Below are 15,515 nucleotides of genomic sequence, written 5' to 3'. Positions count from 1 at the left end.
ATTTCAAGATCTTTCCAATATTCTATAATTCATTATTTTGATCACTCTATCACTCACTCGGATTAGCTGGTTAAGAAACAATCAACAATACTGAATCCCACCAGAACCAAGAATATATCCTAAAAAAAGATAATAAAACGAATAAAGAAATCGAATAATAAAAATTCAATAAATTATTTGATTATTATAATAAAAACGGATTTTATTATCAGATCAAATAGAAATATCACCCAGCATTCTGGTAATCTATTGAAAACCTTTACAATTAGAAAGATATAATCATCACTTTTTATTTAGCAAATCCAAATAAGCCAAAACCATCTGCTTAAATAGATTTCAAAAGACTTACTACTCCTGATCCCTTACTAATACTTATATCAAACATACCCTTGAATTAAGATTGAGATAAATCTAAAAAGCTTTATCAATTAATTATTACTCCTAAAAAAGTTTATTTTAATCTAATAATAGAAATTAAAGTATTTTAATATTATTTTGTATTCTAAAAGGTTAATTAATATTATGATCGTGAATCAATCGCCTTGAGCAGGGGGTACTATTATAGTGCCAATTATATAATCTGTAATTGCCTTTATGCCTCAGATACAGAATATTAGTATACTCTACTTTCTATAAATAGGGCTTTACTCTTCCATAGCTCTTCTACTCTTATGGTACAATATAAGTCTTTACCCGTACCATGACAATCCTCTCCCCCTTCTTCATTCCCTCCACTCTCCACTCTCCACTCAAATATCTCAAACCCAAACACAACTACCTCCCCCTCCCCCTCAAAATCCCACTATCTATCTAAATATCAAAATCTACTAATCCAACTCTAAATAATTTATTCATTCAACTCTTCTCATTTTTCTATCCCCAAACTCTTAATCCCCCACCATCTCACTAAATAATTCTACTTTCCATTCTCATTTTCATTCTCATTTCCAAATTTCCAAATCTCCTATCATAAAATTACTTAAAAAAAAATATTTAGAAACTTCATCCTTAAAACTAAAAACTCAAAAGACTCAAAGATAAAACTAGAAGTTCTACTTTACTTTCATATATATAGTAAAATAGAATAGAATAGATTAGAGTCAATATCACTTCGTGACATCTCCATCTCTATCTCTATCCCCTTTCCCCTTTCCTCTATCCCCTCCAATCTCCCCTCTCCCTACTCTAAAATTCCAAGCCTTTATTCTCAGCCATCTATACACACTCACTCACACAAACCCAATCCCTCTCTATCCTCCCTCAAAAACAATCTCCAGCTCTAACCCCAATATCACCTCCATATCATCTACTTCTACTCATTAAAATCAAAATCCTCAAAATTCGATATCATCCTCTTTCCTCCTCTTCCTTCCTTCCCCCCTCTCCCTATTCTCTTTCCTCCTTCCTCCTCTTTCCCCTCCTTCCTCTCTTCCCCCCGCCCCCCCCCTCCTGCCCCCCCTGTTCTTCCTCCCCCTCCCCCCCCCCCCCCCCCCCTTTCCCTAGGGATAGACAAGCTCAAGTCCCCAAAGCCAAATCCAAATCCCAAATACAAAAACACCCTCCAAGGCCAATTCCAAGCCAAGGCCAATTCCAAGTCGATTTCGTTTCCACACTTGTACCCACTCACACCATCGTAGCTACTCCTGAAACACACGCCCTGAGAACCACCCACCGAGCTCCTGCGACAACCCGCCCCTCCCCCCCCCCCTCCTCCCCCTCCCCCTCCTATCCCATGCCCCCCCAACACTTCATTCCATCTTCCATCTTCAACTTCAACTTCCTCTTCAATTCTTTATTTCCCAAATTCTATTAGTATAAAACTCTCCTTGTCTCCTCCTCTCTCTTCCCCTTCTCACCTCTACCTTTTTCCTTCTCTCCTCCCTTTCTCCTCCCTTTCTCCTCCCTTTCTCCTCCCTTTCTCCTCCCTTTCTCCTCCCTTTCTCCTCCTTTATATTTTCCTGCTCTTCACATTCAATTTCATCTTTATATCCACCTTTACATCCCCCTTCCCCTCCCTTCTTCCTCTCCATCTTCTTCCATATCCCATTTTTCTCTCTACCCATCTACCCCTCCCTTTCGCACTTCCTACCTCTCTCTTACATCATCCTCCCTATACCTCTTATCCCTCTCATCCATTACCTACAAAAGAGCACAATGCAACACAATGCAATACAACAAGAACTTCACTCTACTTCACTTTACTCCCTTCCACTCCCTCCTATACTTTCCCCTCCCCATCCTATACCCAATTCATACATCCATACATACAATCTCAAACTCCCTGTCCATTCACTTAAACACACACAAAAACATCATAAAAATCATAACCTCATAAATTAAATACATAATCTCTACATCCATCATATGCAATCATTTCATTTCATCATCATTACCATTCCTGCAAAAAACCAAAAAACCAAAAAACACAAACACAACATAAATGAAGCCTCCATCCATCCTTCATCTCTCACTATATGTACCATCTTCTCGCAATTCCATGTATGCCTTAACATCACATGCATAAACGGTATTCCCAAACGCCACGCCATTCATTTACAAAGATATCCCCTCCGTCCAACCATCCAAGCCATTTTATCCGCATCCATCCATCCTCATGATTCAATCCCCTTTCTCATTCATTACCACCACTACTCACTCACTCACTCACTCAATATATTTCCCATTCCCACTCCCCCCACTCAACCAACTAAAAGTTTTCTTCTTCCCCCCAGATCGCTTCTCACTCGAATTCGGCGGATAATTCATATCTCCATTCATATTCGCATTTCCATTCGCATTTCCATTTCCATTTCCTCTTCCATTCATACTTCCACCCATCATCGCACCACTCATATTCGCACCCATATCTATACTCGCATTTCTACTACTCTGCGGTCTAGTATTGTTATGCTGCGAAGTGACCGTGTCGGATTTATGCGGAATGGGAATATTAGGGTTGGAAACCGGAGCAGACGCGTACATATGGGGATCGGGACCATCTTGCAATTGGTGTGAGGAACGAGAGGAGCTAGGACCGGGGTTTGGGGGAGCGGATGATTTGAAGGGTTCGGATGCGCCGAAGAGATCGCCCGATTTGATGAGGTCTTGCCAGGTATCGAAGGAGCGCTGGATGGGGTTAGTTATTGAATTTGGGATTTGGGGAGCCAGGAGAAGGTGTGCCGAGAAGAGTGTGAATGTGACATACCTTGTAATCTTTTTCTGCTAGCTTGATTTCATATGCGCATTTGTCGACTTCTTTCTGATACCAAGCGTCTAATGCCATGATGATAGACTCACTCAAAGCATTAACATTTTGAAAGAGAGCTTTGGTGTCTAATGCGACGGAATGTAATTTTCCATTAACCTCTGTGTAATCTGGATGACTGTCGAAAGCTGGGAACTATTTTTTAGGTGTTAGAAGCTGTAAATCTGGACTGAAGCTCTTCACTTCCACCCCAAACTATTCCCACATCTAGCTATCCCACATCTAGCTATCCCCACGCTCATATTCCATCAAAGTTCAAGAAAAATAAAAAGCTCACCTCATTAATACTCTGAATCTGTTCCTCCGTACTAACAATCAAACCCTCAAAACTACTCTTCGTCTTCTGACTCCTCTGATCCAAATACTGTCTCTCATTTTCATAAATCGTCTTAATCTGCGCTCTCCTCTTATGCAACGACTGAATCCTCTCAATCGCATCATGCAATTGGGATTTGGGGGATTCGCTCGGTTCCGGAATGGAATTGCCATGCATCATTTTCTGACTGGCCAAAGGATCCTCGGTGGTATCGCTGGAAGGAGAAGAATGTGTTAGAGTTTGTGGTTTGGAGGGGAGGATGGGTTCGCGTGGGGAAGCTTGGGTTTGGGTAGGAGGGATGGAGTTGGTCGGCGTGTATTTGTTGCGTGGCATTTTGAATATGTGCCAATGCATACGGTGGTTTGATGTGATTTGATATGATGTGAATGTGTATGTGTGTGTATGATTTGGGAATTGAGAGATTGAATGAATGAATGAATGAATGAATACAACTTGGAATGAATGAATCAAGAAATGAATAGAATAGATAGAACTTACTATGGTGGGGATGGAGGGGATGCCATTGCTATCGGATGATTTTCCCAAAAAGTAAACCAATAGTACAGAAAAGGATGTACAAGATATGAGTTTCACTTTTTATTCCTTCGAATCAAGAGAATTAATCTCCTTGTCCTAGGGATGTTATGGTATGCGTTTGTGAAACACAATTGATTGATTTTGATATCGGAGAGAAAAAGTGATAGGCAGAGATGGGAGAAGGGCGGTAGATGCAGATGCGGGAAACAGGAGGTTGAGGTGTAGTGTACTTGGAAAGATAAGAGAGAAACGGAAAACCCAATACGTTTGGATGATGGATGGATGGATGGAAGGAGCAAGAGATGTATGATTTGATAAAGAACAACTCGATGAAAAGAAAGATCTTTAATTAGGTACAATTCAATTCAATTCAATTCAATCAGTCTCGAATGCGTGAGAGAGAGAGAGTGAGTATATCAAAATGGATGCAATAAAATGACAAAGCTTCCCTCCTTGAACAAATAAGTAATTCCATCAGCGTAACAAACATGTGGCTGGGAAAGGAAAAGAAAAGAAGAATAATTAAAAATAATAAATACGAAAATACGAAAATAACCGGTGGAACTTTTCTTCTGGCTGGATTAGGTGATAAATCAATCAGGGCCCCATATAATTCCCTTGAGAGTGAGATGGAAGAACCTATCAAAATGTCAGAAAAATCCCATCACATCCCTATAATTTTACGATAATAAGATAAAAGCCCAATCGAGAAAATGGTTTAATCCAGGAACCAAAATCTTCGAGGGTGGAGTGGGATGACATGGGATAGAGAGGATGACATGGGATAGAGAGGATGACATGGGATCAGAGAGGATAACATACATGGGATAAGATGGCATTGGCATGGGATGGACCGAAGCCGTGGCGCGTTCCCCAACCTCTCGTCTTTTTTCGATTGTATCGTGCTGGACACGGATGCCAACCTACTTATCAAACGCGTAGAGTGCTTTTGAAATGGATGGATGGGAATGTTCATCATTTAATTTTCTTGGTGCATATTAATCTCACGAAATCTGTTGTGATGGGAATCGTGTCGTGCGTGGCGTGGGACAAGAAATTATAAATCATTCATCAAGTGAGAGGTTTCGATTCTGATATATTCTCGATACATTCTCTGGATTGTTGGCTGCATATACGTGTTTAAATACCTGCCTATATCTCATGATTGGGGATATCCGAAGACTTTAAAACCAGCTACTTCTCTTATGTTACTATCATACTCGAGTATCATGGCGATGCGATGGCAGAACAGCAGTATGAATCCAAACAAATCTCGACATTTGATGATATCAACTGTGTACCCAAGGTCGTACATAGTATCGTCAGGAGAGTATCCTCAAAAACTTTGCTAAGAACCAAGTAGTTCTACGCATCTACAAAATGAAGCTTGAGGTTGAGATCGAGATTCAGCTCGAAGAATTATTAATGCCCAATACTTGGCAGTTATTGGCTGCATATTAGAGTTCGGACCCCTATCAATGACATTGACGCGTGCCGAACTTTCCCACGTGAGTTTGAAATGTTTATTTTGAATAGGGAGAATGGCTACTCTTGATTGTTAAAAGTTTTGATATTTGGTCGAATACGCCGGGATAAGTGGTTTACTGAGTGGTTCACTTTCTTCGTGTATGATGCTTCTCTTGGAATAATGTGTTCTGGTTTTGCAGAGTATGCTTTTTGATTCACAGCAACTGTGCTTTCTTCTATTGAAATTCATTGAGAGTCAAGACATACAAACACCCCTCACAGCATCCCAAACCTTACCTCCAAACAAACTCGACCCCCCTAGCTCTACTACCCATAACCTTCCTCCTCCCACACATCACCAACCCAACCCTCCCATCCAATCCCTCTCCTCCTCACACCTCCTCCCAAACAACCTCGACCCAACATCCCCCAACAAATTCCCTCCATAAACCCCCACAATGCCACCCTATCACTCCAATCCCCATCATTTTGATGCACCTTATAATCCAGCCCATTACACTCCCCCACCATCGCATCCCCACACGTAAGTTGCACATGTTGAAATCTACACCAATCTTCCATGCAATCGTCCTCTCCATAATCTCGCATCGGGAGACGACACATGCTAGGACAATTTCGGAGAAGAGTACAAGTAGCGAGAGGACAGATATTAAAGCTGTCGACGATGGTGAAGGAACATATCCCTCTTAAGCGTGGGTTGAAGATGCGGGAGATTTGGGTTTCGACATGCTGTGCTTCGGTGGGTGGGTCGTTCATGGTTGTTAGCTTTTGAGATGGGGATTATATATGGTGTTAGAGGGGATTTTCTTGGTATATATACTCTGCATCCTGGACTTTGTTACTGGGGCTATATGTTTGTTATACTCATATGTTATTTAAGGATGTGTCTGCTTGACTCATCTGAGTGACTGGGTCTTGCTGTTGATTTCAAAGACTCATTCTCGATGCTTGATATATGGAAATATGAAGGGAATCTTTAATTTCTATGTTTATTGGTTTATATATTGAGTTGTGTCAGTAATTTGTCATAATCTTAGCAAATCACTCTCAAGTGGATGTAGTAATGAGCACTCATACCTTATCTAACAGTTTTAATCTCTCCAAGTATGTACTTTGCCCCATCTTCTCGTCGAATACTGTCTTGTGGATTCATATTCGAGAAGCAAATCGCGTTAAAAATAGCGATTTCTCGTGTTGAGAATCAGATCATTATTGAAATTAATGATTTATATATATAAATTAAAGCTGTACTGTCTTATTATTACTTTTATATCGGGAGTAAAACTTTCGCAGCATGTATATAAATATCATATTAAACTTATTTCTGAATATATATAATCATCATGTTCATTCCAGAACTGACTAAAATATTCACTGAGTTAAATTGAAAGAGATACTAGTTTGTTCAAGAACTTGGAACCAGTCGGCCAAATTGTCAAAGGCTGCCCAGGTGATAATTATCATAGCAAAGTAGATATTCATCAAATATCCCGAAGAATACTTGAGCGTACCCTGAGTATATCCTCCCGGGACTCGACTACATACCATCCGTAGTAGATGAGATTCACTTGCATCCGTAATTTTTGCAAGCAATCCTCTTGTCAACAAGAGAAACAATCAGAAGAGAAATAACAAGATATGGAAAACAAAGACTGAGCTCCAGATATCAAGGTTAATTCTTTGTCTATCTTTAGACGACCTAATGATTAGCACATTATCTCAAGGCATACAAAGACTTGAATGCATCTAGAGCAAGTAGCTTATGCAGCAAATCGCTTCACCAATCCTACTATCTATAAAATTTTCATCTCACATATTAAAGCCAATCTCACATACATTTACACATATCACAAAGAGCACACATTTTTTAAGCAGAGAAAATTATCAATTTATATAGGTTACAGAACTGCAAAACAAAGACAATAAAGAAATCGCAAGACGAGATCAGAACCAGCCTGATCATCATCATCATCATCATCCAAACTCACCAGCAGAATCAAAAGACATTTCAATTCAAGATCCTCCCCAAAGCCATCGGACCAGCCGAAACAATATGAGAAGAAGGAAGAGGATGTCTCCCATTTGCGAGTCGCACGACGGAAGTGGGCGAGGACTTCTCATCCCCGACCGTGAGGGCTCGGAACGCGCGAGCAAAGAGTGGAGTTTGATCTCGAGAACCGGATTTGGAATCGGGCATTTTTTCCGCAGTGGATGAGGAATCTTCATCGTCGATGAGACTGATAGGTTGCTCGCGGGATCCACGGGCGGAGAGTCGGGACGAGGGCTCAGGAGCTGCAGATCGTTGTCTTTGCCGGGAAACTTGTACTGCCGCGCGATGGGAAATCGCAGCAGTGCGCAAAGGAACCGAAGGCCCAGGAGCAGCAGATCGTTGTCTATATTGGGGAAAGTGAGCGGCAGAAGCACGAGCGATTGCAGTCGCATTTAAATGCGCTCTTCCCTGCAACTCCCTTCCGAGAACTTGACGGATGCGCGGAAGTAGAAGTTGCAAATTGGTGTGTCTTCGCGGAGGTTGCAGATGGGCGCGAGCGAGGAAGAGGGCGGCGGCGCGTTGGAGAGCTTGAGACTCGGGACTTTGCATGCTGGGTAGAGTGGCTGAGGGGGATCTGGTCATGATCAGCCCGTTGGGGAGAAGAATGCGGTGGCCCGGGAGGAGGTAAGTGTGGTGTGGGAAACGGGTGTTGCTGCCGGGAATGCGGATGCTGTTTCCGGGGATGCGGATGGCGCCTGGAGGAAGTGAGGGTCTTGGGGCTTGGTGGACGGGTCTTGGCATTGGAGCTTGGACTGGCACTTGCTGTGGTCTTGGTGGAGCTTGGACTGGCACTTGCTCTTGTCCCTGTGGAGCTTGGACGGGCACTTGCTCTTGTCCCTTCGGAGCCTGGACGGGCGTCTGCCCTTGTATCTGGGCCTGGATTTCCGAAATTCGAGCCTGACGTATCGCGGCCGCCTCAGCCATCTCATGCACTCTTCTATAGCATTGGCGATACTTGGAAAGAAATATTTTATATGAGATCGGTCTCGGGGGCCAGGGCTCCGAAGGATGGAGATCGCCGCCGGGTAAATGTCGTGCTTGTTTGGTCAAATACATTTGGTAGAGCGTGCGACCGGTTAATCTCTGAGAAGACTGTGCTTGATAGAGGGTTTTGAGGAACTCGAGCTCTTGGCGAATCCAGCGAGGACTATTAGATACCATGATGGTGGTTTTTGGAGTGTTGAAAAAGCTTGGGTATAAATACTCGGGGTTTCTAACTAGGCTGATTGGTTGTAGTGAGAAGTGTGTAGATTGAGTAGATAGTTTGAAATGCTGAGATAAATTAATGTGATATTTTCTCTCCATTTTATGTGTGAGCACGTGGATTGTTCAGTAACTTTTCCTCAGACAATCTCTCTTTGATCCAATTCGCTTTTCTTTCAGAAATTATTAGATAAAGCATTTTTACACAAAGAATGTTTAGATATTAACAATCGGCTATTGTGCTCTCATTATGGGTGTGAGCATTGTTCAATTATTGATATGCAAATGTTCACTGATTAGTCTGAGCATTAGTGTGTGGAAGCACCCTCCTGAAGCAAGCGATCAAGACTGACTATCCACCAAGCCAAGAAAATTGCATCCAAACAAAACTCTTATCGTCATGCAAATACAGCAACGGGATAAAGCATGTTTCGACGTTCTTTTTTCCATCTATTATCTATACCTACTTTTACTCTTCAGACATTCCCATCCGAACTATTCCAAAGACAAAAGTAAGTAGACACACCAAACCCCAATCCCAATCCAACCCACAAAACTAATCATACATACACCCCCCATTCCCTTCCCACCTACCGAAAAATCGTTCATCCTCTCCCTCTGCATCCTCCACAACATCCGCCTCAAGCACCGCACCAGGCGCAACACCTGGCCGCAAATCATCTTCGCTCTCGAAGTCGAAGCTCCCCTCTACTACCCCGACGGAGAACACCTCGATACCGACCCCTGGCCCCCAAAAATCTACATCACTTCATCTCTCAGAAATTACGTCGAGCGCTGGATGCTCGAGGTGAAAAGAGATGAGATAGCGAAGTTGAGAGCGGAGGGAGGGAGAACGTTGACCGAGATTATTGAGGAAAATGTTGAGTCAGGGGAGTGTGTGAGGACGAATTTTAGGGGCTGGGAAATGGAGCCTGGATGGGTGTAGTTTGGAGAGGTGGATAGTTTCGCTTAGATGAGTGCTTGCTTCGGTAAGGGCTTGGCGGCCAGATAGATTGATTGAAATAGAATTTATTAGCATGTAAAGAAAATGACATAAAAGTGTGATGAGATGAAAACATTAAATATGAGTAACATTGAGACAAGGCCATTCAGAAAGATTTGAACATTGGGTCTAAGATTAGACGACAGTCTGGCTAATTGAATATGGACACGTGAGAATTTAACTTAAATTAGACGACATATTAGAGATGTTACTTCCCAAGTAACTTCAATTGATCGTAGTATGCTATTATTTATGATATAATCTGAGAAGAAATGATAGTATATATGGATAGTAGAAGCGACAGTTTCTCAATTGATTCAGTCTATCCATAGCTAATGTCACGCCGACTGTGCGATGCGCCTATGGGTACCTACTTGGATGTTCGAGGTGATAAATCTTTCTCTAATGATGTACGGTGGGTTGGTAGCCCTCTTGTGTATATAAGAGTTATCTTCCTTACAGATAGCTCTTGGTCAAGACAACTAATTAACCACACTCAGTACCACCCACAACTTTGTGCTAATGACTGTGTAAATCTCGCGCTCAGTTTTCAACTGACCACTTATCATTTTTTCGAGAAGTGAATTCAAGTAATCCCGAGGTAACATGAGCCAGATACCACGATTAGATGGGACGATCAAGCCGTCTACTCATCTAACTCTAGAAGTGAATGTGATGATAATTCTGCCCATGCACCGCCCCATCTGCGCTAATTAGACAAGCTCATGGGTCTGCCGTTATCTCTCAACAAACGTACGACCATCAAGGACATTCACTAACGTCTTCGACAAAGTGAACTCACTCATAACTTCTTCATATCTCACTTGGGCCAATTAGATACGTCCATGCACGTACGATTTGGGGTGATTGAAGAAAATTTTCAACAAAACGGCAAGTTCCAAGGTCATCTACTCAGATATTGAATACAGTGAATCCATGCACAGACGTCGAGATCGCATGAAAAGTGACATTTACTGAAGATACGGCAGACATCAGAGATTGCGCGTGCGGGGTAAATGGAAATGGAAATCCAACGGCTCGCTATTTAAGAGGTCAACCTTTCCCCTCCCACAATTTTATTTCTTCACCCATACAACAACTTCGACCACCTCCACCCCCAGCCTCTGGCTTCCCTCGTACCTACTCAAAGCTTTTCTCTTTCATCCACAGTCTTTCTCTTTCATTAATTAATTAAATCATCATGGTTCGACAAAGTCAGAGAAAGAAGGCGGCCCTTCCAGAACGTTTTCGCAATGGAGAGGATCAGGAAGCTTCTTCATCCTCCAAATCTGCAGCGCCAGCTCCTACTACACCAGCTTCAGTTGCTTCTGCATCCTCTACTGCTCCACGACTAACTCCTTTGTACTCTTCTTCATCCTCACCAAGTGTTGCACCTAACACCCCTACTCCAGTCTATAGAAGAGCTGGTAAAGTCTGAAGAGAACAACAAAGAGCTTTGTTGCCGTCAAGAGCTGAGTTAGAAGGTTCGCCAGAGCCAGATGTCGAAGAACCTGCAGCTTCTATTGCGTCAGCTCAGCCAGTTGAGCCTGCCCAGATGCCAGCTCGCACACCTGCTGATGACTATGACATCAATTCGCCTTACTTTGGCTTGAACCACACACCAGAGTGGGATGATTTGGGAATCGATATTGATGACCAAAGCCAAGAGAGATGGTTCCCCCCCGTGAGTTTGATCATTTTATCTTTCTTTTCATAGCTAATCATAATGTTTCTCTAGGGATTAATGGCCCCTCCTTCTTACGACTCCCTTTCCAGCGCTGCGAAGCTCATGCTGTTTCACGAACTGACCAAGAAGATGTCATTCAAGAATCTCGTCTCGTATCTCGGACTCACCGATCTTCAACTCATCGATTTCACGGAAGTCTACGAAGTTGAGGCTCAGCGGAACGCGTTGGAACGTACGCTCACACTGGTTGCTATGAAACGATTGGACAGTATTCGAAGAAACGAGGGCCGTTTGATCACAATTGAGGATTTTGACTTGGCTTTACTGGAGGAGGTCGATTCGAAGCTACCAGACACAGCTCTTGAATCTCCCATTTCGCTTTCTGACATTGGAAAGGCTATCGCCTTTCTCCAGAGCTGCCACGGCTCGCAAATTGCTGGAAGCCAGTTGAACAATGGCAGAGGTAGAGACAATAACACGCTTTCATTGTCTGAGGTCAATGGGGTCATTACGGAGATGGGAAGATATACTCGGCTTGGTAACGACTTTTGCTGGGACCTTGAACACGAACTGGGCTTGAGAGAATACATCGAGAGTGAGACCATTCTTGCTGGTGGGGGTGGACTTTCTGGTGACGAGGCTGAGCAGCCAGCTCGACCTCCCATTGGTCGACCAAAGAAGCGTGGCAAGCATTTCGCTAATAAGCCCCTTCGGAACAAATCAGACCTCTTGAAAATGGTCTTGCCTTCTAAGCTGCAGCAAATGGAGAGCGTTGGAGACGAGGCTGGAGACGAGGCTGGAAAGAAGGCTGAGGGTAGTGGTTTGAACAAGGGAAAGGGTCGGGGAAAATGATTGTCTCATATTCATTTGTACATTAGTTTTTCATTTTGTGGGTGACAAATCACTTCGCAAAACATTAGGGTTTCTTTATAAAAGCATCGATGAATTTTTCAAGTTGACTCGTCTGAACTATTTAATGTGACTTTTCAATGTTCGTGTTTGTTCTAGTGATCTACAATCTTTCATCTCATGTTAGTCAGATAGAAGTCCTAATGAGACAACATGTGGCTGAAAATCGATCGGTTGTCATTTAATAGTTTCTTCTCATTGATTCAATGATCTAATGAAATATAGACATTCATCGCGACTTTACTTAGGATTTTAGATATATCTTATATCTATATAAATTCATATATACTTAATAGATTATTATATTTTATAAAGCTTGAGATGATAGTCTTTTATAATCCTAATTAGATAAGCTAATTAATAATACTTAATCTAAAAGAATTCATTAGTATTATACTATTAGCAGACTAATAACTTAATATTTTATTACTATTATCTTATAGAATAAGATTAAATCTCTTATTATTTATTCTTTAATCTTTAATTATTCCTTTCTATCTATATCTTATTTAAAGTATTAAAAATCGTATATACTATTACTCAAATTCTCAATAATTACAAAAATTCAAACTTACATTATATTATTTTCTTCACAAGACATTTTAAAAATTTTAAAAAAATAATATAACATTTCAATAGGGCCTAAAACCTAATATAATTATATATATTCGAGAATCTAGCTATATAAGATCGTATAGTTCTATAATTCTACTATAAAATGAACTAGTTTCATCAAGACTTATAATATATATCTTAAAACGAACGTTATATATCTAAATAATTACTAATCATATTGATTTTAGTTGAAGACTAGCTTAAACTAAGCAATCTATATTATATAAGTGTTGGTTCAATAATGAGATCAGGAATACGGGAGACGTGGTTCCCACTATCATTAGTAGGCCCCTAAATGTCTGTATTGTATTCTGTCTAAAGAGCTAGCTAATGAGGGGAAGTAGTAGGCCTTATATAGGTACTACTGAAAGAGCTAGTCTCCTTCGCATTCGCCTAAATACCTTTGATACAGTAGCCATTGTATTGAAGTCATTCTTTTGAAGTGAATTCCCTTGTTCACACAATAAGAGATAAAGATATCTCTTAAAGATCCCCTTTCTCTATAACTTTCTTATTTTAGTTAATCTCAACTTAATCGATATACTTTAGTATATAAGTATTACTTTAATAGACAGCTACATCGTCTAATTCGAGTATATATAATAGATAGATTATTTAAATTTATATCTTATACTAATCTAGTTTATTATCTCTATTCCTATCTATTCTCTTATTAAAGTAATTAAGTGATATAGCTATTATTTATAACAAAAACTCATTTCTATAAATATGTTTCTAAAAGCTAAATTTCTTTATATCTCTCTAATCTCTTTTTAATAAGATGATTTAGAGCTTTAAAAAGGCTTAAATATCAATTACTAACTTCTAAATAATTATATAAGTTCGAATTTATATCGTTATATTTATAAGATATACTAAAGATTGTTTTCAATGAATTATATTAGATGATTATACTAGCTTGAACTAAGGTTAGCATGATGACGAATTACATAAGTATATGATATTTATTATATCTATATTTTTTTTACAAACGTGATGGTTTGATAAGCATGTTGACTTTCACCCTGTAACATTCTATAGGATGTTGTAAACATTATTGACTACGAGAGTCATTATTGTAAGTATATGTTTGATGTTAATGACATCCTCTAATGAAATCATTTATAATTCTACTCCTCTCGTCTTAACGATATGAGTAATTCTCATCCTATTAGACATTAGAGTAGAGTTCCCACCCTAGCAGTCTTGAATTCAGTCATCTTAAAATAATATTAGTTATTCTCATTATTATATTACATATTCAGTATTATATATAGTATATCATGCGGATATTTTTTCTTAAAACAATATCAGATAATGATAATTAGATTCTTGATGTTAACTAATTTATATTCTCATCTAATAAATTTTGTATATATCATCTCATTTATTAATTGTATATTATTTTTAAAATAAATCTCAAATCTTAATCTCAATTCTAATTCTAGTTCTAAATCTAAGAGTGCGTTCGAATCACTTTTTGAAAATTATTTATTAAGTAAATTTAACAAAAATATACGAAAAATAGATAATTATTTGACAAATAAAATATAACTGAAATGTTTTTCAAATAATTCAAAAAAAGTTGAATCAAAAACTTAAAGGTTTTCATTAAAATTTTCTTTCAAAATTTCATTAATAGTTTTAAAATAACAAATACTCTTAAAATCCTTATACATTTTTCCAACAATTTCCAATATAGCTTTTTGATATTTTCAAAAGATTATTTAATAAATCTTCAAAAAAATCTTTTATTTTTTATTCACCTCTACTACTCTTTAATATCAGATTAATATACGACTAATATACTACTTGTCAAGGAGCGATCATGTCACAGGATCACCTCTGGGAGTATTCAGAAGCTTTACCGCTGAGCTAAACGCCCAAAAGACTAGGAGGTAGAACTGGAAGTTCTACCTTACTCTCACATATATAGCAGGACAGGACAGGACAGAAAGGGCTTAGTGTCACCCCGTGACAATATTGAATGAATATGAAAGTTATGAGTTAGTAGTTTTTCAAGTATATTATAAAGAGAATGATATTATATATTTATATTTATTATTATATTCAAATTATTTAACTCAATTATTTGATATGAACTGTTTTAGCAATCTGAAATATTTATATAATACTCGAATTAATAGATTTATCAAGATATATATTAATTATATTTCGAAGATTGAATTCTTTATAGCTTTTAAAGCTATATATAAAGAATCAATCACTTCTTAGAATATGAAATCAGAATTTCGAAAAACAAATCTAATTCTATTTAATTCTAAAACTATATTTTCGAAATTCGATATTTAAATTTATATACTTACTTCTTTCTTTTTCAATCTAAATCAATAAATCTCTTAAATCCTTTACAATTTAATTGAAGCTTTTTTCAATCAATGTGACGAGTCACATTATCTAGTATATAGACTCTCTTCTTTA

General features: G+C 39.2%; 3 protein-coding genes across 3 annotated transcripts; 1 reads left to right on the top strand and 2 right to left on the bottom strand.

Annotated features, from left to right (window-relative positions):
- Positions 1 to 2,664: 2,664 nt before the first annotated feature.
- EAF02_007651 (uncharacterized protein) lies at positions 2,665 to 4,105 on the bottom strand (the record flags this gene model as incomplete). Its single annotated transcript, XM_038903699.1, has 4 exons — positions 2,665 to 3,126; positions 3,206 to 3,400; positions 3,543 to 3,795; positions 4,080 to 4,105. The coding sequence occupies 4 exons, from the start codon at positions 4,103 to 4,105 to the stop codon at positions 2,665 to 2,667; spliced, it is 936 nt and encodes a 311-aa protein (XP_038756513.1).
- Positions 4,106 to 7,614: 3,509 nt separating this feature from the next.
- On the bottom strand, positions 7,615 to 8,817 carry EAF02_007650 (uncharacterized protein; the record flags this gene model as incomplete). Its single annotated transcript, XM_038903698.1, has 1 exon — positions 7,615 to 8,817. One exon carries the CDS (start codon positions 8,815 to 8,817, stop codon positions 7,615 to 7,617), a length of 1,203 nt encoding a protein of 400 aa, XP_038756512.1.
- A 2,246-nt stretch (positions 8,818 to 11,063) lies between these two features.
- On the top strand, positions 11,064 to 12,401 carry EAF02_007649 (uncharacterized protein; the record flags this gene model as incomplete). Its single annotated transcript, XM_038903697.1, is given in 3 exon segments — positions 11,064 to 11,289; positions 11,305 to 11,546; positions 11,601 to 12,401. The coding sequence occupies 3 exon segments, from the start codon at positions 11,064 to 11,066 to the stop codon at positions 12,399 to 12,401; spliced, it is 1,269 nt and encodes a 422-aa protein (XP_038756511.1).
- Positions 12,402 to 15,515: the final 3,114 nt, after the last annotated feature.

This window comes from Botrytis sinoallii, assembly GCF_014898435.1.
Source record: "Botrytis sinoallii strain Bc 23 chromosome Unknown BSIN_013, whole genome shotgun sequence".
In the NCBI taxonomy this organism is placed as follows: Eukaryota; Fungi; Ascomycota; class Leotiomycetes; order Helotiales; family Sclerotiniaceae; genus Botrytis; species Botrytis sinoallii.
The sequence above is the reverse complement of the archived record's forward strand: the minus strand, read 5'-3'. Positions and strand labels throughout refer to the sequence as shown.